General features: G+C 36.8%; 1 protein-coding gene across 1 annotated transcript in view; it reads right to left on the reverse strand.

Annotated features, from left to right (window-relative positions):
• LOC127855379 (polycystic kidney disease 1 like 1-like) overlaps positions 1 to 23,059 on the reverse strand; it is a 29,099-nt gene extending 6,040 nt beyond the window's left edge. The window contains exons 1-20 of the mRNA XM_052390881.1: positions 23,006 to 23,059; positions 21,170 to 21,279; positions 19,223 to 19,329; positions 18,006 to 18,194; positions 15,600 to 15,719; positions 15,072 to 15,260; positions 9,641 to 9,893; positions 8,818 to 9,060; positions 7,869 to 8,001; positions 7,213 to 7,297; positions 6,393 to 6,554; positions 5,207 to 5,325; positions 4,646 to 4,910; positions 3,941 to 4,206; positions 3,390 to 3,624; positions 2,830 to 2,931; positions 2,554 to 2,694; positions 2,273 to 2,407; positions 1,437 to 1,661; positions 928 to 1,089 (exon numbers count right to left, since the gene is read on the reverse strand). Coding sequence (XP_052246841.1) covers positions 928 to 1,089; positions 1,437 to 1,661; positions 2,273 to 2,407; positions 2,554 to 2,694; positions 2,830 to 2,931; positions 3,390 to 3,624; positions 3,941 to 4,206; positions 4,646 to 4,910; positions 5,207 to 5,325; positions 6,393 to 6,554; positions 7,213 to 7,297; positions 7,869 to 8,001; positions 8,818 to 9,060; positions 9,641 to 9,893; positions 15,072 to 15,260; positions 15,600 to 15,719; positions 18,006 to 18,194; positions 19,223 to 19,329; positions 21,170 to 21,279; positions 23,006 to 23,058 — 3,294 coding nt within the window. The 5' untranslated portion in view covers position 23,059. The remainder of the gene's footprint in view (positions 1 to 927; positions 1,090 to 1,436; positions 1,662 to 2,272; positions 2,408 to 2,553; positions 2,695 to 2,829; positions 2,932 to 3,389; positions 3,625 to 3,940; positions 4,207 to 4,645; positions 4,911 to 5,206; positions 5,326 to 6,392; positions 6,555 to 7,212; positions 7,298 to 7,868; positions 8,002 to 8,817; positions 9,061 to 9,640; positions 9,894 to 15,071; positions 15,261 to 15,599; positions 15,720 to 18,005; positions 18,195 to 19,222; positions 19,330 to 21,169; positions 21,280 to 23,005) is intronic.
• Between the last annotated feature and the right edge of the window lie 3,144 nt (positions 23,060 to 26,203).

Here is a 26,203-nt window from a genome sequence, read left to right on the forward strand (position 1 = left end):
ATGCATAGCAGTGATCTCCTGTAGAGGGATCGGGAATGGATTATGATATGTAATGCATAACAGTGAACTCCTGTAGAGGGATCGGGAATTAATAATGATATGTTATGCATAGCAGTGAACTCCTGTAGAGGGATCAGGAATGGATAATGATATGTAATGCATTGCAGTGAACTCCTGTAGAGGGATCGGGAATGGATAATGATATGTAATGCATAGCAATGAACTCCTGTAGAGGGATCAGGAATGGATAATGATATGTAATGCATAGCAGTGAACTCCTGTAGAGGGATCAGGAATGGATAATGATATGTTATGCATTGCAGTGTACAATTGTGAGGGCTTACTTAAACACATACTTAAACAATTGTTTTCCAACAGGGATTTTTTTCACATGCAGGCATATGAAACAAAAGCACTTTTGAAACTGTTACACATTGCAACAGATATTAGTAAGAATAATGATCACCCGGGATAAAACAGCATGAGTAGGTAGATGCAGGGATTTCAATTGAAGCAGAAATCTGCATTTTGATGCAAGCAATTTGCAATTTTCATATTTTTGACTCCAACAGAAAATAAGCCTTGCATCATTTTGACACAATTGTTTTCCATAATGCAACTTTAAAAAGGCATGAGAAATAGTTTTATTTATTACACCAATGATGTTTTGAAAATATTTTAACTAATATTATGATACTGTAAATAAAATATTACAAAACATTAAAAATGCATTTAGGAACTGATTTTATGTTACTTCAAATTTTGCCATGAATCATTTTCAATTTGACCCCTCGCATTCTGAAGCCTTAGGTCTCTTGACTTCCTTGTTTTCAAAATCTAATGCAATCCCTGTAGATGTCTGGAACAGCTCAATGTGTCTGGGAACAGCCCACCCATAATGCATGCATTGATTGAAGTGTAACCTACCGGTGGTAAAATGATGACTGGTTCTTCTTCAATTAATGGTTTCTTCAAACCAGTCCACAGCTGGAACTGTTCCCAATAGAACATCAGTGTTTCTCGCATGTCCAAGGCAAACAGACGACGTTTCTTGCGAGATCGCAGGAAGTGCGACAGAACTGCCACCATCTTTAGGAAGGACAACATATTGTCATGAATTTCTCTCATCACAATATAAATGAGGTTAAAATAAGAATAAAGCAGTAGACAAAAACAGCTTGCTCTTCCTTTCTGCCAATAAAATTGAATTATTTTCATTCATAGTTTAATATCCATATTATTTATATTCTTAGGTATACATTATTTACCTACCTTTTTACAATTGGCAAATTGTTTTTTGTGTTCTAAATGTCAGTTTAAACAAATATTTTAAAACATTTCTTTACAACCCCTTGCAATACTAAGAGAAAAACATTCTTTGATTATGTGACCTTCATTTGCAATAAGAATTCTATAAGACAAACACAAACACTTACATATGCAACCATAATTCCTGTTCCAAATGTGCTGATCATCAGCAAGAACATGTCTGTCCCAACAGGAAGTACCCCATTCTGCCTCTGCCACTGAATTTTCCTCCCGGACAGGAGAGCTGTGACCCCTAGCAAACTGGACCAAAGGTCACGGAAGGTCAAGCTCATACAGCCAAATAGCTGATGGCCCAGGCTGGAGTAGGCCGCCAGCAGCACACAGAATATTCCCTGTGAGTAAAAATATTGACATTTAGTTCTAAGTGATACATGCTGAGTTTTAATGACTTAATTTGCATTAACTACAAATTATATATAATACATGCATGACTTCTAAAAGACACAGAATTATCATTGTTAAACTATTCATTACCAACACATAAAATTCCCAAACTAGACAAAGAATACAATTATCGTATCTGTTGTGAAACTAACAGAATCATTTTTGTAAAATTGATAACAAACACAAAAAGATGTCCCGGGCCTTCGTACAAAACAGTAAATGAAGTTCTCATTTCAGTTGTCAAATCATGATAACATCAAAAAAGTTGCATCATATTATTTATTGGCTAATAAAGACAATAAATAAAACAATTATCTCTTGCCAAGGTGATTTTATTCCAACGAATCAGAACTCCTAATTTATTTCTTTAATAACCTTTCATCAAGTTAAGGGTTTTAGATCTTGTAGACTTATTCATAGAAAATTCACAAAAGCACACGTCAATACAACACATTTTACGAGGATTTTGAAACTGTTAGGCACTTAAACAAGTTTCACATTGAATCATCGAAAGGCTACCCTCTATAACATTATCATAAAAGAAACCAAGAGCACATACAAAGAAGATGACAAGCTCTCGTCGCGCCTTCCGGTAGACATCTCCCAGCCTGGCAAACTGTGCATTGAACCGTAGCAGACGGACACACCTTACAGTGCATAGGAACACCAGCATACCCACCAGGGAGCGTAGCATCTGAAACATGGAATGGGGGTGCAGTCGATTCAGTAAATCAACCATGGTTTAAAAATGGAGGCCATATTTCCTTTTTTCACTGGCATAAAGTAGTTGTATCTTAAAATTTGACAGATTTTAATTAAAAGGCCTTGTTATATTTTTACCTCGTCCCAGAAGGTAACAAAGCAGACATTGACATGTTTCTCGTAGTAAGTGCTCCGTAGCCTCTCAATTAGGTCCGCCACGATCACAAAGCGGTATATGAAACTGCCGCAGTAGAACATAGATACCAGGCAGATGAGGAACTGGAAAATGAGACAGAGAGATCAAAAATATTGTTATCAACATTCATGAAGAACTCATCTTTATTTATGAGAGTAATTAATTCACCATGTAAAATAAATGTGTTCATGATTGTTGACTAAAATACACCTGCTTACATTGAGCGCATTCCAGAGGTTGAAGAAGTATCCCCTGCCATCTTGCATCAACTTGTTGATCAGATTCTTCACAAACAGCATCATCAGCACAAAAAAGAGCAACTGCAATCATGAAAAAACAGCTGGGTAAAACGAGAGATTATATTTCTGATGAAGTCAAAAAAAGTTGTAATGTTAGCAAAAAACAAAGGCACAATTTTAGCCAGCAAACAAACATGAAATAACAATGGAACCAGGTTTGTTATGTTCAACAAGTTATTCATTTAATTAAATAACTGTGCCGTCCCAAGCTAGAACTGCATGTAAGCTTCCTTCACACAACATTAAATTTTATGTGCAATATCTCCAACTAAACTCCAGTCATTGTTTGAAAAACCTTTTTATTTTTGTAATTCATATTATTCTCTTTGAGTTATAAGAGATAAATAAAAAAATATCTCTTATTAATAAATAATGTATTAAAAATTGTTAACTCAAAATTAACACTAAATTTGCTAACATCAACTCTAAATTTAACTGTAGTCGATCACATTCAAGTATGTAAGAATGAACCACTGTACCTCACACGCCAAGAGAATATTATCCCACGGTGTGACATATCTGAAGAGCTGCGTTGACGTCACCTCAACATGGGAGGTAATCCTACCCATGTTTGAGAACTCAGACGTCACTCGTACCGCGGTGAACAAGTTGGTTGGTGGGTTGTAAAGGGTAAGCTCTACAAATACCACCCTCGTGTGTCTGTCCAGCCAGCCTGCCTGGGCTAGAGTGTTAATCTGGTCTTCTGCTGCTAGCCTATAAAAGATGGAATAGCTTTGAGCTTTTTGGCTACAATTTGCGTATCAATAATCTTGTAGTTACTGTCCGAAACCCTTGTATGGCAGGATGGGGCAAAGCTTCAAGTAATTGGATAAACTTAGCTAACTGATATTCAATGACTAGAAAAAACTTAAATCTAGACAATAACCAAATTATATTCCAATGCAATAAATAAGTGCAGACTATGGAAATCAGTACATTAAAGGAAGTACCACTTATTATTTAAACTTAATACACATTCATAATTAATAAATCTTATTTTTTTTTAAACTAAACTTGTATAAATTATTACCTATTACAGCTCAGCGGCAAAACAAAGCCACTGCCGTCATATATTCCATAGTTGCCAATCATTAAATTCCCAGATGCACCTTCACTGTACGTCAGGTTAGGTATGTTGCCAAGGAAAGGACCTTTAACTTCACCATGGTTACTGAGGCAACTTGCATGAGCATAAGGTAGAGCCTCGGGACAGATGGTTTCCTGGACCCTCTGTTGGCGAAGTGTCATCTCCCCAATCATGAACAGACTAAGGTAGGAGCTAGAGTTATGGGACTTCTGTAACAAGTGAAACAAAATTGTGTTTTCATAGTATTTTCAGAGCTCTGAAGCATAATATAGTATGAACGGCAATAAATATTAATATTGCTTTTCTTGAAATTGTGGAGACAAGTATTCCAAACAAATTCTAATGTTATCTTTAGTGCTCTCACATACAATTTTTAAGGAAAAATTATTATTAAAATATCAAGGTAATTTATTTTAAAGACAAAGTGCATTCTTGCTATATAATGTCTTAGATTAGCTGCCTTCGCTCAGTATAGATTTAAAATGGAGATGTTAATTGCACATCACTAGTTTAAGAGGATACTTTTTGTTTTAATTATTTCAAAATAATTATTCATTAGGATTATCAAACTGATAATTTCTTAGTATAAAATGTCCAACAGGAAATGGAAAGCTGCATATGTTAAAATCCATCTACCAGAGTACTTACAGAAAAGATGGTTGGTAGTTTCGGCACAGCATCAATAGCTGACAGCAGGTCAATCCTTGCCCAATGGTACCACTGCTCAGGGGAGGTAATGTTTAGATAACTTCCCTTGGCAAGGTGTGGATTACTGCCCTTGGTGGAGGTTGGCATACTTTCCTTGATGAACATTGACTTCACAGCACGGTTAAGGTGGTAACTTGGAACATTGTTCTTTCCATACGCGATTACCAGTAACAAGACCATGGACACCAGAAACACTACAACCTCCCTAAAAATTAAAAGAAATTAATTAAAATTGAAAAGTAAACAGGGAAATATTTTATATTTAAAATAACGAGGTACTTCAGGTAAAGTATTCCAGCAAAGACTTTTTCCAAGTGTTAGAAGGCATTATAAGTGAACAAGATTCCAAAATGCAAAATGATAAAAAAAATCATCATGCCATGTCTGATATTGAAATCCACTCGTTTTTAATGTTTCTTCATTTTGCAACAATAAATAATTTATCAAATTTTGTTTTTACTTCCACATTAGGTGCAGTTATTACATGTAATCAGTGCCTACCTGAACATGATAATGGCCCTCTTTTCCTTCATGACCCTCTTGCGTGCCTCAATCAGTTGTTTCTCCTGTGGGGGCCTCGCAAACCTCAAGTACCGTGACCTCTGCCTTGCAGCGACGCCCTGAAAAGAACAAAAAGATTGGTTTAGGACATAATTTGCGTGTTGTCAGTTAAAGGGGCCTTTTCTCGTTTTAGTAAATAGACAAAATAAAAAAATGGTGTTTCAGATTCACAAATGTTCTTTGTAGTTTGTGAGGAAACAGTAATATGTACTGAACATTTACCATGCTCTAAAAAATCCATTATATGCATCTTTTGACGATTTCAAAACCTGAAAATTATAAAGCTTTGCAACGCGAATTGATTGAATAATTTGGAGAGTTCTGTTGTTGTTATATTTTGTGATACGACCAGGGTTGCTTATATAAAGTATAAAATACATCAGTCATTACATGAGCACGGATATGGCCGAGTGGTCTAAGCAGTTGATTTTAACTCAAGGACTTGAGGGGTCAGTGGTTCGAGCCCAGTTGAGGGTAATTTTTTTTTTCTTTATAATTGTATTCTTGTTTTTTTACTGGAGCTTTGAAGATCCAATGTTTACATTTATTAATATAAAGCATTTAATGACAAACTTCAATACATGCCAACATCTGTGAAAAGGCCCCTTTAACAACACCACCCATTTTTTAAGGTGTTCACACCAACAGTGTTCCATTTATTGATAAATCTATTAAAGCCCCTGGTGCTACACACTTGACTTGTTTAAGGGAGCAACTATAATTACAACACAAATGTACTGTGCTGTGTCACCCAAATTGTGTAGGCCTTACTTACTAAATTATTCTATTATCTCTTGACCAGTTGCATAAACATACTTTACAAAGTGCATCTGGCTTTGAATGTAATATAAGTTTGATTTTTGTTATTATACACTGTATTTTGATGTAACAAAATGTCTCCATTGAGCCTCGTTCTGACAAAACTGGGCTTAATGCATGTGCGTAAAGTGTTGTCCCAGATTAGCCTGTGCAGTCCGCACAGGCTAATCTGGGACGACACTTTCCGCCTAAACCTGATTTCCGGTAAGGAGGGACTTCCTTGAAACTAAAAATACCATAAAACGACACTTTATGCCCATTTTTCTCAGAACCAGACACCATCTCTCCTGACAGCCCGCCTCTGTACCCTCTCCAGTGCATCCCCTTCATCCCAGTCCTCAAGCTGCTGTTTCCAGCGCTTCAGATCTTCCTGCGCCTTCTCGTGGTTGAAGATCTCGTAACCATGACAATCCGCAGACATCGGGTCATGCTTGTACACCAGGGCTGCATGCACCACCGTGATCATGATCTGTAATGTAATCGTTTTTTTTTCTGTAAATATTTCCCAAACTTCAAGTAGTAAAGTAAGTTTTCCCACAAAAAGCACTATTCAGTAAAACATGTTGCATCATTTAAATGAACTTTACTACAGACTTTTTAAAGCTGAAATTAACATTAAGTTTACTTAACAAGAGCACCGCATAACGGCCCGGTGCCACGCTCGGCTGCGGGTGCAGTTTTGAATAAATTAAAGCTTGACAGATTTATTTTTTTTGAAGGTCACAGTGACCTTGACCTTTGACCTAGTGACCCAAACATGGGTGTGGCATGTAGAACACATCAAGGTGCAGCTACATATGAAGTCTCAAAGTTGTAGGTTGAAGCACTTTGATTTTAGAGCCAATGTTCAAACCTTGACAAAATGTTAAGGTTTAAGCACGACGCGGACAACCCGACGATGGACACGACGCGACACAACAAAATGAGCTGACTATGATAATACCTCGGGTTTTCTCCGAAAACAGCTGAGCTAATAAAACTTAATCAAAGCCTTGAAAATAAATCAATACACAATTTACCCAATCATACACAATATATGTTGAAAAGGCATGTTAAAGGGACGATCAACAAAGTATCTACTGCTGTTCAAGTCTGAGCTTTCCAATATGGTTCCAATGAATACCTACCAGCACAGGGTTAGCAATGAAGACACAGATCATCATACTGAAGTATAGTGACTGTAACCATAGTGTACTCTTTGCTGTACCAAATCTGAAAAACATGTACATGAATATTCACACCAATTTTTACATGACCCATGAGCAACAACCACATTTTTTTTTTTAATAATGAAATTAATAAGTATTAATAATATTTACAATTTATATACTAATACATTCTGAAGAAATGAAATTTATCATGATTTGTGACAAAAAATGCTAGTCATTCTAAAGTTTTTTTACTACAACTACATTTGATTTTCCAATGTAAACCAGATTACAATGCTTCAACAAAAGATCAAGGTTGATATGTATTGACCCTGCGCTGAAAAGTTATGTGGGTTTTTTTATCTGAAAGCAAAGCTGCGAAACTCAACAGAATTTCACTTCAACCCTTTGCATGCTGGTAAATTTGTCGTCTGCTAAAATGTCGTCTGCTGAATTTCTAAAATTAGCATTTTCTTCATTTTTTTTCAAAGAATACTATAAGAATAGCAAACAGTTTAGATCCTGATGAGACGCCACGTTCTGTGGCATCTCATCTGGATCCAAACTGTTTGCAAAGGTTTTCAAAATTCGGTTCCAGCACTAAAAGAGTTAAGAGTGTCTGCCAGCCTACTTACGTGTATCCATACATGACTGTAACAGTGGCACCCCCAACACACACCCCTGCACACAGCGACCAGGCGATGTAGCGACACCAGAACGGTAGGTACAGCTCACTGAATAGTCTACCCTTCCTACGATCTTGTAGCACTGAAAAGGGCAACGCATAAATTATTCATTATAAGAGTATAATTTTATGAATATTGTTTACTTGATGCCCTTAATTTAAGTGATTGTCTCATCCTAACTTTCGAACTGTATAATTTTTTGTGGAAAAAGTCCAATAAAATCGTGAAATGTTCTCATCAAATTATGTTTACTGCAGAATGTATATAAATATAATTAAGAATTGGGTTATTACATGAATAGCATTTGTTAACATGATATCTCTCAAGATTATGATTCTGAAGTGTAATTTCTCCATGGCAACACATTTCATTGCATGGTCTCAATGTTTGTATGTTGGTTAAAATTTACATGTGATCTTTGTTTGTGAGGCATACATCATAGTAAATTATCAACTTACTGGATGTTTCTGTGCAAGTCATAACACATTATCAACTAACTGGATGTTTCTGTGCAAGTCATAATACATTATCAACTAACTGGATGTTTCTGTGAAAGTCATAATACATTATCAACTTACTGGACGTTCATATGCAAGTAATAATACATTATCAACTAACTGGACGTTTATGTGAAAGTCATAATACATTATCAACTAACTGGGCATTCATATGCAAGTCATAATACATTATCAACTAACTGGACATTCATGTGCAAGTCATAATAAATTATCAACTAACTGGGCATTCATATGCAAGTCATAATACATTATCAACTAACTGGGCATTCATATGCAAGTCATAATACATTATCAACTAACTAGACATTCATGTGCAAGTCATAATACATTATCAACTAACTGGACGTTCATGTGCAAGTAATAATACATTATCAACTTACCGGACTTGTTACTCCCGTTGCTAGATATGGACGGTGCCTTGATAGTCTTGGCACTCCCTCCCTCGGAGAGCTGCTTAGTAAAGAGTAGCCCAAGACTGTCGGGCAGTGACTGGGGCTTGTGTACGCGCAAGCTCTCGTTAATAGAGGGCGCTGCAGTGGTGTGCGTACTGTCAGCAGACGTCTTCTGCTGCAACAGGAAGTGGCAGTCCTCAAATCCACTAGAGGCTTGGTCCAGCTCCGAATCTGCAAGTTGAGAAAAAAGGAACATGTAATATACAGCTGATTGCACTGGAATCTGCATGGCATACAGACAGTTAATCATTTTGGCTGATGGATTGGTGTATTAACCAGTTCATGTGAACAGACTGAATCATGAAACTCTATCTACTCTGCTTAATTTGTTTGCGTTTAAATAACCGGATTTACCGACTTGTCCATGTGTTTAACGATTCTTGCTTGCATTTTTACCAACTGTGAATGTTATAATATAATACTAAATATTGTAAACTAACTGAAAGCTAGAAAATCATACTATTGCTTCATTGCAACTTTCATAGAACATTGTTAACACATAATTATGAGGAAACTGAAAACTTAACACAAATGAGGAAACTGAAAACTTTATTTATTTGCCGCAGGGAGTCTTCCAAATGGCCAGAATGAAACAATGCTAACAGGATTTCCATTTAAGCTTTTGATGGGTTGAGCATTAACAACTATCTGTCATAACACTAGCAAAAACTAGATTCAACGTCTTCAAGTTTAAACGCTTGACACATTTTTTTACCGAGATGAAAGCCAACACTCTTCACAATGTATTTACCTTGACAGTTCAATGTAGCCAGATCCACTGGGTGCACTGGTATGCCAGGGCCCAGGATGTTGTTGCCATGGTGACTGTTGCCAGGGCCCATAATGTGGTTACCATGGTGACTGCCAGGGCCAAGGATGTGGTTACCATGGTGACTGCAGGGGCCCAGGATGTGGTTACCAGGGTGACTGTGACCCGACCCCTCACTGCCCCCGCTCACCCCTCCTTCCTGCACTGACCTGCCCGTCTGCTGGCGCTTCATCCACTACAACAGAATGTATGTAAGCCATGTTTTAGACAAATACTTAATGCATGTGCGTCAAGTGTAAGACACTTTCTACTTTTATGGTGTTAGGTCCCTAAAACAAGAGGGCAATGATGGCCCTGTATCGCTCCACTGTTTTTTCTTTGCGAAAAAAACGTGTAATGCGCATGGGTTGAAATGTACTCAAGCATGTGACTTTCTCTTTCTATCCCTCGTCCCACTGGGCGCATAAAGTTGGAAGGGTGAGCATTTTTATATATGGAAAAAGTTACTACTGTGTTAACTAAACAGACAAAAAAGCCCGGGAATTGTTGCACAGGTCCTTTGCTTATAATGTAGGTACATTTATCTCTCCAAAATATTGTCGTTCTTTCTATTTCACATATTTTTAGATGCTGAAGATCAAATCTACGCATTTGATTTGAAACAGATTCACAAGACCCATAGGAATCAAAATGCCTTAACCCTTTACCAAACAACACATTTTGGACTTTCCCAATTTGAAAGAGGTTGCAGACGTCAATTGAATTAAAATGGAATATGAAGGAAATGATCAGATAGGGTAGAAATAATTGTGATAAAAGGAGAAATTGCTCATCAACCCACACATCCCTAAGACCAACAGGCCTGAGAATATTATGATAATCTAAAGATTATTTCTTTATATTTATAAATGTATTTAATTAAGTAATACATTGACTTCTAAGATCAATTCATAACTTGTATTAAGAAAATTATAAAATGGTCAGAAATATATATGGATTGTTGAGCAATTGACAATCATTTCAACAATTCATGATCAGTCACTATTCACAAATGGAACAATGAATCATTAGTTATTAAAAAGCAGCATATACGATAGTTAAGAACATTGCACTTCATTAATTTCAACACCTTCTCTTGGATACAAAGTTTGAGTTTACCGTGCAGTATCATATATTGACTTTCCTTGAAATAATTATGTTCATGGAAGTTGTGTTTTTAAAATCAATAATATATTATTAAACTGGTTTTAACACTACAAAAAAGACATGAAATTAACATGTCATCCAAAATATTTTCATCCGGATATATGGTCACTTTCGACATATTTAAATAAAACCCGACTTTTTTCAGTTTATAAGAAAAACATTCATAACACATGTTCTTACTTCAATGCCTTTGTAAGCAGTCACCATCTGACCTAAAATGGCACTAAATGACAGGGTTTTATCTTATGTTTACAAGATGTTGATGTTGTTGTTGGTCACAGCCAAACGGCCGCAGTAATCTCCACTGGTAAACGTCATATGTTCAGTTTTGTGACCCCCGGGGCCGGGTCAAATTTGAGCCCAGGGGAATAATTTGAACAAATTTGGTAGAGGACTATTAGATATCACTACATACCAAATTTAGTAGCCCTAGGCTCTATAATTAAGAACAAGAAGATTTTTTTAAGTTTTCACAAAATAGGCCTTATTTAAGCATATGTTCATTTTTGTGACCCCTGGGGCAAGGTCAAATTTGTTCCTAGGGGCATAATTTGAACAAACTAAGTAGAGAACTATTAGATGTCACTACCTACCGAATTTGGTAGAAATAGGCCCAATGGTTATGGACAAGATTTTTATAGTTTGCACAAAATGGGCCCAATATAAGCGTATGTTCAATTTTGTGACCCCTGGGGAACGGTCAAATTTGATCCCAGGGGCTTAATTTGAACAAACTTGGTAGAGGACTATAAGATGTCATTACATACCAAATTTGGTAGCCCTATGCCATACAGTTATGGACAAGAAGATTTTTAAAGTTTGTACAAAATAGGCCTTATATAAGCAAATTTTCAATTTTTTTAAGCCCCTGGGGCAGGGTCAAATTTGACACCAGGGGCATAATTTGAACAAACTTGGTAGAGGACTATAAGATGTCACTACATAGCAAATTTGGTAGCCCTAGGCCCAATGGTTATGGACAAGAAGATTTTTAAAGCTTGCACAAAATAGGCCTTATATAAGCAAATTTTCAATTTTTTAACCCCCCCGGGGCAGGGTCAAATTTGACCCCAGGGGCATAATTTGAACAAACTTGGTAGAGGACAATAAGATGTCACTACATACCAAATTTTGTAGCCCTATGCCATACGGTTATGGACAAGAAGATTTTTAAAGTTTGCACAAATAGGCCTTATATAAGCAAATTTTCAATGTTTTGACCCCCCGGGGCAGGGTAAAATTTAACCCCAGGGGCATAATTTGAACAAACTTGGTAGAGGACAATAAGATGTCACTACATAGCAAATTTGGTAGCCCTAGGCCCAATGGTTATGGACAAGAAGATTTTTAAAGTTTGCACAAAATAGGCCTTATTTAAGCAAATTTTCAATTTTTAACCCCCCGGGGCAGGGTCAAATTTGACCCCAGGGGCATAATTTGAACAAACTTGGTAGAGGACTATAAGATGTCAATACATACCAAATTTGGTAGCCCTAGGCCTAATGGTTATGGACAAGAAGATTTATAAAGTTTGCACAAAATAGGCCTTATATAAGCAAATTTTCAATTTTTTGACCCCCCGGGGCAGGGTCAAATTTGACCCCAGGAGCATAATTTGAACAAATTTGAAAGAGATTCACCACAGGAACATTCCTGAGAAATTTCATCAGATTTGGACGAGTAGTTTAGGACAAGAAGATGTTTAAAGAAAAAGTTAACGCACGGACGCACACACGACGGACACAGGACCATGACATATGCCCCGCTGGCCTTTGGCCAGTGGAGCTAAAAACTGTATGATTAAAAAAAAAATTGTTAGGAAAAGACAACTTTATTTGGTCCCTAGAACAGAAGATAAACAAGAGGGCCATGATGGCCCTGAATCGCTCACCTGACTCATTAAGATCAGATGAAAACTATGACCTCTATTGTCTACACAATGTTTTTCTATGATTTGACCTAGTGACCTAGTTCCTGACTCTAGATGACCCAAATACAATCCCAATCCAGATTTCATCAAGATAAACATTCTGACCACAGTTCATAAATATTGGATGAAAACTGTGACCTCTATTGTCAACACAAGGTTTTTCTATTTATTTGACCTAGATTTTTACCCCAGATGACCCAAATACAATCCCACCCAGATTTCATCAAGAATTCTGACCAAATTTCATAAAGGTTGGATGAAAACTGTGATCTCTAATGTCTACACAAGGTTTTTCTATTATTTGACCTAGTGACCTAGTTTTTGACCCCAGATGACCCAAATAAAATCCCAACCCAGATTTCATCAAGATAAACATTCTGACCAAATTTCATAAAGATTGGATGAAAACTGTGACCTCTATTGTCTACAGAAGGTTGTTCTATTATTTGACCTAGTGACCTTGTTTTTGACCCCAGATGACCCAAATACAATCCCAAACCGGATTTCATCAAGATAAACATTTTGACCAAATTTCATCAAGATTGGATGCAAACTGTGACCTCTACTGTCTACACAAACAAATTGTTGACGGACGGACGCACGGACACACGCAGGCACGCACAACGGACGCCGGACATCACACGATCACATAAGCTCACTGTGTCACTTCATGACAGGTGACCTAAAAATATGTGTCGGAGATAAACATGAACAGTTGTGGTTAAAATCCCATAGAAACAAGGGCTGTTTGTAAAACATGCATGCCCCCCTATATGGGCTATAAGTTGTAGTAGCAGCCATTGTGTGAATACGTTTTTGTCACTGTGAATGGTGGTGGTGGTGGTGGTGTGGTGTAGTAGTAGTAAGTAGTAGTAGTAGTAGTAGTAGTATAGTAGTAGTAGTAGTAGTAGTAGTAGTAGTGTAGTAGTAGTAGTAGTAGTAGTAGAGTAGTAGTAGTGTGTAGTAGTAGAGTAGTAGTAGTAGTACTAGTAGTAGAAGGTAGTAGTAGTAAGTAGTAGTAGTAGTAGTAGTAGTAGTAGTAGTGGTAGTAGTAGTAGTAGTAGTAGTAGTAGTAGTGGTAAAGTAGTAGTAGTAGTGGCAGTAGTAATTAGAAGTAGTAATAGTAGACGTGGTGGTGGTGGTGGTGGTGGTGGTGGTGTAGTACTAGTAGTAGTAGTACTAGTAGTAGTAGTAGTAGTAGTAGTAGTAGTAGTAGTAGTAGTAGTAGTAGTAGTAGTAGTAGTAGTCGTAGTAGTGGTAGTAGTAGTAGAAGTAGTAGTGGTAGTAGAGTAGTAGTAGTAGTAGTTAGTAGTAGTAGTAGTAGTAGTAGTAGTGTTTAGTAGCAGTAGCAGTAGCAGTAGCAGTAGCAGCATTACAAGACCAATACTTAAGAATGATCAAATGGGAAAAGGTAACATAGCACCAGCAGTAAATATGGGGCTCATTTACAGGTCAGATTTGGAATCTCTGCTGTAAAATGAGATTTTGAATGAATTAAAGGGAGGCAAATCTGTAATAAAAAGAACATGCATAAACCGTAGTTGTTTCCCTTGTTTGAACCATGCTAAATCCTTACAAGTTTGGAAAGAATTGGATGAAAAATTTGGACTTTATTGCATAAACACCATTTTCTCAATTCAAGGGGAGGTAATTCTGTACTTCATGGACCAATAATGCTCATTTTTTGTAGGGTTTGTGTCCTCATTGATATTAAGACACTGTGCAAATTTGGAAAGGATCGGACAAAAAATGTGGAAGATTTTTGAAAGTTTTCACAAAATAGGCAAAAACGAATAAACATGCAAAGTTCAACGAGCTCCTGCGGCCATGTTTTTTGACGAATCAAATTTCTTTGAACAACTTTTTCAGGGGAGCCCTCAAAGGTCATCCCTGTGAAATTTTTTGAAAATCTGATGAGCGGTTTCTGACAAGAAGATTTTTTAAGGTTTTTACCATATATGGTCATGGCGGCCATCTTGGTTATGTGATCAAATTTTTTTTAACAATTCTTTTGTCCCATGACCTAGGGATGCTCCACATGAAATTTAGTTGAAATTGGCTCAATGGTTTAGTATAAGAAGATGTTTACAAATTTGTATACGGACGGACGGACGGACGCCGGACGCTGAGTGATCACAATAGCTCACCTCGAGCTATCGCTCAGGTGAGCTAAAAAGAAATTGTAAGATTTGAAAGAGATTTAACTTGGGAATGAAACCTTTTCCCAATAAACTAGATAAAATCAAAAACACCTTGACAATAACATGTCCACGTTACCTGTTTCTGTGCCCAGGTCTGTATGTTGGGCCAGTTGAGGATGGACTGGTCGAACAGCGAGTACGTCATAACTGGAAGCACCTGCTCTGAGGAAGCCTCGCTCTCAGCCTCATTCGGTTTCCCACTTGGGTAGTCTGGTTCCCAGTCGGTCACAGCGTCTTTGGCGGGAACGTTGGAGGCATGCTTGGGCTGTAAGTAAATGTACAATGATGAATATATTGTATCCATAGTTACAAATTCGAATATCCTATTGATATCTGCTACCAGTATTTATTCGTAATTTTTGTGTGCAACCTTGTTGATGTACTGGTACAACCTCCCCCCCCCCCACCCTGATTGTTAACCCAAAAGGAATAATTAATACAAAAACATCTTTTAACTAAAATTGCATAACATCAAACCGCTTTTGATAAATTCTATACATTTCTTGTTTAATCTTTTGTAAAAAAAAGTTCTTCCCGCAGAAAACTGTTTCACAGTGCCATTAATTAAGCCCACATTTCACATTGCCATAAGCCCACATTTCACCTTGCTGCGCCTGAAGAGAAACTCGAGCATGCGACCGAGGGGGATTACCACCGCGCAGCAGATGGCGCCCACTGTCACACTCTGCCAGGATACGTCCAGCAGCCCAAACTCTCCATGGTGCTGAAACACAACACAAATGTCATTCATCCGACAGAAGAATTATTTAACCCTTTACCACTTAGATACGTATTTAATCCTTTACCATTTACATATGTATTTAACCCTTTACCACTTAGATATGTATTTAACCCTTTACCACTTAGATATGTATTTAACTCTTTACCACTTAGATAAGTATTTTTACGAATTTGCAGTCCCTTAGAAAGTTTAATTTTATTGAAGACCTTTCATACTAGATTCAAATATTAAAGGCTTCATCTCCAGATACTAATGAGCAGCAAACAGCATAAAACCCGAACAGGCTGAGAGTTACTCACAGGCTGTTCTGGTTTTATGCTGTTTGAACAAAGCCATTTTCACTTCGCTTCTGAGTGGGAAAGGATTAATACAAAGAAACCCTAAGTGTCATGTAAACTTGTGCTTGACATGTATACCAGCATTTTCACTGCTACTTCATGAACATAGAAAACTTTTTTTGGCCTTTCACTTTTCGTTTAATTTGGATATGTACATTAATTGAATGTTTACATTTCAAATCAATGTATCATATAAAAATAAAGCTGTACGTAATCAATCCACTACTGCTGTCTTTTAAATTCTTTAAACAGAATTCAAAAAAAAATATTATGTGTTAAGGATGGATTTTTATATTAAATTTGAATAACAGTGTTGGAATAAATGGCTAAAATGAAACGGAATAAACTGCATTTTCAACTTCTTTAAAATGTAAAAGCGATTTTTTGTTGAACAATTGACAGATGGTCAGTGAACTGTTCTGGTTTTTTTTTAATGGAAATTGATTTTGTATATTAAGGGTAATTTCTTTGATGAATAAGTTATTCTTTCTTTAGTTGATAAAATAATGTCTATCCACAAAGAATTGCCTGCTTACACAAATTGCTTTAAAATGGAAAAGATGGCGGGCAATGAACAAATGTATCTTTTAGGTGATGCAGAATTTCAACTCATCAAGGAAGCAAACAAAACTTGAAGAAAATAAACTGGTTAAAACAAGACTTCAGTGAGTAGACCAAGAGCCAGTAGATGTTTGACTTTTTGGTGTTAAAAGAGAGGTTTTAAAAGTTGTTAATAAACTAAAATTAACAATATGGTAGGGGATAAATGCTGCATATGATCATGCTTGATATCGAGATGACACATTTTTGAAGTTTTAAATGGCAGCCATGTTTGTTCATGGTATTTTGCTTTGGTGAAACACACATTTAAGTTTGAACAAAACCTGTTATGTTCTATTTGAGTAAGTAACATTAAAAAATGCTGATTACTTTTGAGGGGAATTCTTAATGACAATTTAAAGTGGCCTAAACGGGAAAGATAAATCACAAACAATTTAAATATTACTACCCAAGGTTAGTTTCATTTAGTTTAATCTGTTTTTGCTATAGTTTATAACGATTAAAGACAACAATTTGGATTGTATTAGCAAACAAGAAATGTGTTTCTCAGAAACACTATGTCCCTTTCTGCGCCGCTTTGATTTAGTTTTTTTGATCTTTGACCTTGAAGGATGACCTTGACCTTTTACCACTCAACATGTGCAGCTCCATGAGATACACATGCATGCCAAATATGAAGTTGCTATCTTCAATATAGCAAAAGTTATTGCAAAATGTTAAAGTTGGCACAAACAGACCAACAGACAGGGCAAAAACAATATGTCCCACACTATAGTGGTGGGGGACATAATAATAAATTGAAAAAAAAAAATATTGTAGGATAAATACATTTAGTAAGCATTTGTCTTTATGTTAACCTTTCTTAACTTATTCGTTTGATACATTCAAGTACCCAATTACACTAACATTGTATTTTGTATATCGTTCACATTTTTGTTTGATCCTAAATTTGTTTTTATTTAATTATCATTAGTATAAACCCTGGGATGCTAACGTTGGTTGTGCATTTGATTTTGTTGTTAAACTGACGCAGAAAAATTTGTGTACAACTATAGTGATATTGGTTTCACAATTGATACGTTTTCAGTCTCTAAAGCTATTTATATATGTGTCTTGTTCAGCGAAAACTGGGCAAAATGCATGTGCGTAAAGTGTCATCCAAGATTAGCCTGTGCAGTCTGCACAGGCTAATCAGGGACGACACTTTCCGCTTTAATGGTATTGTTTGTTTAAAGAAAATCTATTTTAAGCAGAAAAATTCGTCCCTGATTAGCCTGTGTGGACTGCACATGCTAATCTGGGAAGACACTGCATGCTAATGCGTTAAGCCCCGTTTTCTCAGAGCGCTCCTCATATAAGAAATCTTCACACGTAAATCGCCCACCTCAGTGACAGTGGACCGGTACCACATGGCATTCAGGCACATGTAGGCGAGCAGCATGGTGAGGCACACTGTGAGCCGTTCACACCGCATGAAACCACTGTAGGGCGGGCACGTAACCAATGACAACCAGATGTGGAAGTCTGCCATATACTCCACCACTTTTGTCATGTACGCCTGGAAATGCATGAATGATGATTTGAGAGCATTTTAAACCGTGAGTCTGCTGCAGCAAGTCATAGGTCATTCAATTAAATCCACAATGGGTTTGACTTTCAAACATCAAACATTTTTTTCTCTTTGCTGCTTATGCAGTAAAAAAATGTTTTTATTAAAGGAGATTCGTTTATTTCCTGCTATAGCCCTGAACTACATGACGTATCAATAACTTAAATTTCTTTTAAACCAGTTTTTAAAAAACATTTACTTTGTTCAGTGATTACGGCAGTGTCTTAAACATTATGAAAAAAGATATAATAGATTTATCTTTACATGTCACTTCACAGAAAACGTCTGCCTTAAAAGTCAGCAATAAAATCTGATCACAGTATTTAATATTTCTGTATCTAGATTCCTATCCAGCAACATTAAATATGGATTATATCCATAAATAGCATCTAAATATAATGAAAACATTCTCAAATGTCACACAATAAGCTTTAAATGTTATTTACAGCATCCATCAAGGCTACATCAAACCAGTCAAATACACGGATGTCCGATTAAAATCATCAAAGGCAATCTCAAACCTATTTCTCACATATTCAAATGCAATAAACGCTATAATTATCCTTTAATGACATCTGCACCCATGACATCTGCATCAGAATGCACATTACTTGATGCACATCCTCTGTTGTTGGCTCTCATGTGACTGTGTACTCATCACCTTTATTACTATACCAGTCAGTTATAGCTCGGTATTCGAAGCACATGGCTATCAATCTGTGTTTCAGGACCTTCAATACAAGGCCAGCCACAACCTGTGTGGGGATTGGTTATTAAATAATTGCTATGGTTATTCCCCCCCCCCCAACCACTGACTGAAGAACTGCAGTTCTTTAAAATGGCATGTTTGCACAATAAAAACCAACCAACCAAGTTCTCATAGAAGCTTAACCTTTAAAATATTTAGTAGACTTTCTAATCACAGTTATGTGAATGAATAACGTGTAAACACAGCAAAAAACAAACCAAGCCCTCACCTTATTGAAGTCTAGAGTACCATCGAGTGCCATGAATTCCCTCTCCACCTTGCCGTCCTGTTCCTCTACCGCCAGCCATTTCTCACACAGGAACAAGTACAGGTTGCCTAGGAAACACAACTGTTCACACTTAGAACTTACAGAATGGGTACAATTAACCTAGGAAACACAACATTACACACCAAGAGCTTAAAACAGGTACATGTAACCTAGGAAAAACAACATTTAATTTACACAATCAGAGCTCAAGGTACAGGAACTTGTTGCCTAGGAAACACAACAGTTCACACTTAAGAGCTTAATGAACATAAACTGGTTACCTAGGATACACAATGGTTATAACTTTGAGCTCAAGGAACAAGTTTACTTCATAAACAACAAATAAAACAAAATAGCACACACTAAGAGCTTAGAAACCACATACCTGTCACCCAGGAAAGAACATTAAACACTTAGAGCTTACGGAATAGGTACTGGTTACCTATTAAACACAACAGGAAACACTCAGAGGTTAAGGAACATGTACTGGTTACCAGGCAAACACTACAGTACACACTTGGAACTGAAGAAGCATGTACCGGTTATGTACGAAACATTACAGTTCACACTTGAAGAACCGGTACTGGTTACCTAGAAAGCAAAACAGCACAAAAAGAGAGCTTAAAGCAAAGGAAATTGCTACCAGTAAAACATTATGGTACACTTTGAGCTTAAGGAACATGTACTGACGACCTTAGAAACACAAAAGTACACACTTTGAGTTTAAGGAAGATGTACTGATTACCTTAGAAACACACTAGTACACACTTTGAGCTTAAGGAACATGTCCTGCACCTAGGAACCACAACAGTTCACACCTTTAGTTAAGGAACACTTACAAGTTACCTAGGAAACACAACAGTCCCCACTTAAAGCTAAAGGAATAGGTACTTGTAACCTTAGAAAACCAATCCTACACAATTAAATCTTGATTAAAAGTTACTGGTTACCAAGGAAACACAATGGTACGCCATAAGTGCTGTAAGAACAGGTACTTATGACACAGGATTCCTATCATATGTTTTATGATGTAAAGAATTTTTTGTAATTGAACAATGCTTGAAGTTAGGTCTGGGATTTCGACAAAATTACCGAGTATCAAACAAAATTCAATTTCACCAAGAATAAAGGTCTGCTTATCTTGAGATATATGTGATTGAAAAGGAGCAAATGTCAACAAAGTTTACATCCAAAAGAAACACAGGGTGACATAGCCTTGACAAAGATTAATTGTAGGCTATGAAAATGACAGGAACAAGTTTTTTCTGATGGCCTAACAAAGCGCAGGGGAACAAAATACTGTTTGTCTCTTTGGTGGAAAAAGCTACAATGTGACTTCTAATTTCAATGTCACATGGTACCTTTTTGCACCCATGGGGCGTGTTCTAAGCTTACTTTTACCAAATGCAAGAAACGCCCCTCATGAAAATTTCTGTCCTTCACCTACAGTCATGGTGACAGCCCAATAACTTAACAAAACAGCAAAGTTAAAACTTGATCTAAAACATATGCTTTTCCAATGCTATTCAAATGTAATGAAAGAATTAAAAGGGCCAAAAATTCATCAGTATAGAAACTTACAGCCCATATATACAAACTAAGTCTTTTTTTTAAGCCTAAGAATAAAGCATACTATTTAAATTGGAAAATTTAATAACTTCTTTAACTTTGAGTTATACTTGGCATTCAACCCCTCTCAATACTTCATTCATCATGTAGAACATTTTGTTAATGACATAACCATTGTTAGCCTGTACATATTCAAAAGCTGGACATATTTTTCTTGGTTTGAAGTGTATACTTTGTTTTTAGTTTAAGAATGCGTTGGTGAATATGGCCGAAACTTTACATACTGGTATTCAAGTCATGGACAATCACCCTTGGTGAATATGGCCCAGGTTTACATACCGGTATTCAAGTCACGGACAATCACCCTGGAGAGGTACCAGCTGGGTGAAGGACCAAAGTTGTTATGCCAAATCTGTACTTTCCAAATCTTGCCAATACTGTCTGGTAACCTGTGAACAGGATTGAACAGATATTATCATGTTGCATTGTTAAGATTGAAAATTGCTTATTTTGGCAATGCTCTGTGAAAAAGGGGTTTAATGTATGTGCGCAGTGTCGTCCCAGATTAGCCAGTGCAGTCTGCACAGGCTAATCGGGGACAACACTTTCCGCTTTTATGATATTTTCTGTTTAAGACAGTCTCTTCATAGCAAAAATTCCAGTTTAGGCAGAGAATGTTGTCCCTGGTTGGCCTGTGAGGACTGCACAGGCCAATCAGGGACGACACTAAGCGTAAATGTATTAAACCCCCCCTTTATACAAAGCACGGCTTATCTATAACTGCAAATAAGCCTGAAGGGCAAAACATGTAGCTGATTATTGTATCAGTGAAGATGGATAAGGAAATCATTGTTACTTAAACAAAGTAAGCATTTTCTTGAGGAAAAATTCTTTTAAAATTAGGAGTATGAACAATTATCTTCATTTAGGCACATAACTTATGTGAATATGTACAGTAATTCTCATTAAGGCAAATAACTTATGCAAGTATGAAAAATATCTTTGTGAAATTCTTATCCTAATTACGACACATAGCTTACGTAAGTATGAACTTGTCTCGTGAGTTTCTCTCAAACATGGGACGATCATCCTCGCTGATTAGCTCCCTTGTTTCAGACATGCCTTCCTCTCCATGCAGAATAAGACTTATCTGGAATAACCGTTCCCGAAATAATAAATTACTTCGCCACTTTAGTTATCTTAAATGCAACACTAATTTTTCTCCAACGACAATCTTCCGTTTTTCGGACAAAATGAAAATGATAAACAGGTATCTATTTGGCTGATAAATTTGTTTCATTGATAGCTTGAGTGCTTACTTTAAGGCCTTACACATACAGACATAACAATTCTTTCAATGGAAAATTGGTTCTTCTACACAGTTTTTGTTTACAAAATAAATTTCAAAGTTATGAGATTAAACAACATTTTTTTTTGGTGAGATGCAATAAACAAAAATCAGGATTGTAATTGAAGCAGAATCTTCTTTTTTGATGCAAGCATTTGCAATGTGTTACTCTTGACTCCTACAAATTATTAACCTTGCATAATTTTGATGCAAATGTCACCATGAAAATAACATAAAATGTACTTTATATTAAGCATAATGTTGTTTTTTTAGTTAATCTTAAGCTAGCAAGTTATACAAATAAACAGTTGCAGAGCAATCAACAACTTTAACTATCCAGGAACAAATTATCTAGACTTCAGTATTTTTACCCCTTAAAATTTAATTTAAGCCCTTAAAATTTCAGTAACGGGATCATTTGACTCATTGTTTTCAAAAGCTTTTGAAATCTCTGTTCATACTTACTTTAAATTAAAAAAAATACGCCTTGTATTGTCAGCAAAACGAGCATTCTTCATGGTTGAAAGAGAGGGTAAGGAAAAGAAAGTTCAAAGTATCAAAATGTTACAAAGGTACAAATCATATACACGTCGTACCACTCATATACTCACTTTGACTTGTTTGAAGTTCCTTAAAAAATCAAAGTAAATTTAAGACCTTTCTACTGGATTCAAGTTTGAAGCCTTGATTTCCAACCCTTAGATACTGACGAGTAGCAAACAGCATAAAATCTGAACAGACTGGGTTAACGCGCAGGCTGTTTTAGTTATATGCTGGTTGCATGTAGCCATTTTAACTTTAGCCTCAGAGCAGAAAGTGTAAACAACCTTTGACGTGGTTCCAGCATGTCTCCAGCAGCCTGTTTCCATGGTGATCTCATACTTCTGTTGGTCCATTGGCCGTGTTGTCAAGCAGATACACGATGCCCCCCTTCTGGTTGTCATGGCGATCCGTCTGACGACAGTAGTTTAGAAGGATGCAGTATACGGTGATCACCACGCAACGCAGGCTTAATGTCACTGGGTTCTCGTTGGGTCTAGAAAAGAAAACCTATTTAAAATCAACATGATGCCATTGTACTTAATTTTTAGCTTTGGTTTATGTATATCTACATGCTTGTTTTCCTGATTTCCTACTCCAATAACATTGCTCAACAGGAATTCAACAAAAAATATATTATTGAAATCGAAAATTTTAAATGGGATTCTTACCAAAACTTTCATGATGTAAAATTAAAATTGTGTTTTTAAATTTTCTAATCCAAAAATTGTCATGGCAGATAGGAACCTCCAAATAATCTCTTTCAATGTTTGTTAACAGCTCTTGCATAACAACTTTTGGATGTCTTAACTCATACATCTTAATGCACAAATTAGTGTCCTCCAAAATAATCATCACTCAAATTTGTATATATAACCCTTGTGCATGCTGGGAAATTTGTCGTCTGCTAAAATGCCGTCTGCTGAATTTCTAAAATTAGCATTTTCTTTGATTGTTTTTTCAAAGAATACTATCAGAATATCAAACAGTTTGGATCCTAATGAGACGCCACGTTCTGTGGTGTCTCATCTGTTTCCAAAGTTTGCAAAGGCCTTCAAATTCGGTTTCCAGCACTGAAAGAGTTAAAAAACAATACCTAAAGAATCCCTCTATGTCTGCAAATGACAATTATTTGGTATGAGTTCAAACTGTTTCCAATATGCAGTCAAGTGGTTACAGCTGCATCTGGTCACAGCAATTGTTGACATGGGTAGTAATGGAACAGCCGTCAGGCAGCCACATCTCCTGGCACATGCCAATACAGGCCTGGCCCCAACCACAATTGTAACGTGTAGTTTAGTGAGTGACCTCCCTGGACGTATTCTTCCTGCGTTGAATGCCGAGTCAACAATGCCAATGTAATACATGCCAGTCTCTGTAATAGAACAGAATACTTTATTTATTCCAGGTATACATCGAGTCACAACATAAAGAACAAATGATAGTTTTAAGTACACAGTTTGAACAGTTTACTTAAAGGGGAAGTCATCCAAGCAGTTACAATCACTGTAACAATAAGATCAATTGTGTGTGCGAGTTTATTTAGCACTGCAGTAGGAGATGAAGATTAAACATATGTCTACAAAAATGAACATTTGTGCTAAAATAACAACAAGGGACAAAATTTTCACCAAAACCAGGTTTCAATTTGAAAACAAATCTGATAAAGGGAGACCGACTCCAAATGTGCATTGTTATTGATCAAATTTACCCCCCTTGTTTAAAATCGATCTATTTTTAGTCGTGGCGACCTTGACCTTGGAGATATTGATGTAATTCTGTCGACGTGACACACCGTCAATGATGGTGAACAAATGTGCCATATGATTTTTAACAATCTCACAATGAATGTCATAGGTATGGCCCCGAACAAGCTCATTTATGGCCATCTTGACCTTTGAACTCAAAAGTGGGACCTTGACCTTGAAGATATCGACGTAATTCTTACGCGCGGACACACCGTCTACTGATGGTGAAACAAATGTGCCAAATGATTTAATATCTCACAATGAACGACAAAGTTATGGCAAGCTTGTTCCGCAGCCCCAGCCACCCAGCCCGCCAGACATTCGCCAATCTATAATAACCAGTTTTTGTCCTGCGGAAACCTGATTAACAATCTAATAACCATTGTTTTCCTTCGGAAAACCTGGTTAAAAAAATGATAATAATAGAAATGCACAAAGCAAGAAAAGGCTATAATAGAACTATTATCAACAGGGATAAGGTGATTATGAAATTGCAAGAAATGGAATAAGGTGATAATGAACTGGCATCAGTAAAACAAACTTATTTATTGAAACAACTCACAGTTTTTAGTACCGTTTGAGTGGTATATACATTATAAAACATTTCTCAGATGCTTTCATGCCCATCTTCAATATCTTCCACGAACAGCTTTTTTTTCTTTTATCAGACAAAGTTGCATACCATTAAATGTTCCGGCAGCAGGAAAAGGTCAAGGGACAGTTTGATCAATGTCAGGTCCTATTTGAACTTGTGGCTGCTAGGTAATGGAGGCTGCAAGTAACTGAAAATACAAAGCAAACACAAGCAAAATTAGACTTTTCGAAAATGGTCTCATCCAAAATGAAGACATTTTAAACAAGGGCTGTTTGTAAAACATGCATGCCCCCCCATGGGCTGTCCGCTGTAGTGGCAGCCATTGTGTGAATACGTTTTTGTCACTGTGACCTTGATCTTTGACCTAATGACTGAAAATCAATAGGGGTCATCTGGGAGTCATGATCAATGTACCTATGAAGTGTCATGATCCTAGGCAAAAAGCGTTCTTGAGTATCATCCGGAAACAATTTTACTGTTTCGGGTCACCGTGACCTTGACCTTTGACCTAGTGACCTGAAAATCAATATCGGCCAACTGCGAGTCATGATCAATGTACCTATGAAGTTTCATGATCCTAGGCGTAAGGGTTCTCGAGTTATATCCAGAAACCATTTAACTATTTCGGGTCACCGTGACCTTGACCTTTGACCTAGTGACCTCAAAATCAATAGGGCTCATTTGCAAGTCATGATCAATCTTCCCATGAAGTTTCATGATCCTAGGCGTATGCGTTCTTGAGTTATCATCCGAAACCCTTTTACTATTTCGGGTCACCGTGACGTTGACCTTGACCTAATGACCTCAAAATCTTCAGGGGTCATCTGCGAGTCATGATCAATCTACCTATGAAGTTTCATGATCCTAGGAATATGCGTTCTTGAGTATCATCCGAAAATCAATTATACCATTTCGGGTCACCGTGACCTTGACCTTTGACCTAGTGACCTCAAAATCAATAGGGGTCATCTGCGAGTCATGATCAATTTCCTATGAAGTTTCATGATCCTAGGCGTATGCGTTATTGAGTTATCATCAAAAAAACAGGGACAATTTTGTCACAAACACCCGTTTGACCTAGTGAACAAAAAATTGATAAAGGGAGAAAACTCAAAACGGAACTTTTGAATGACCAAAAAAAA

Source organism: Dreissena polymorpha, chromosome 13, assembly GCF_020536995.1.
Source record: "Dreissena polymorpha isolate Duluth1 chromosome 13, UMN_Dpol_1.0, whole genome shotgun sequence".
In the NCBI taxonomy this organism is placed as follows: Eukaryota; Metazoa; Mollusca; class Bivalvia; order Myida; family Dreissenidae; genus Dreissena; species Dreissena polymorpha.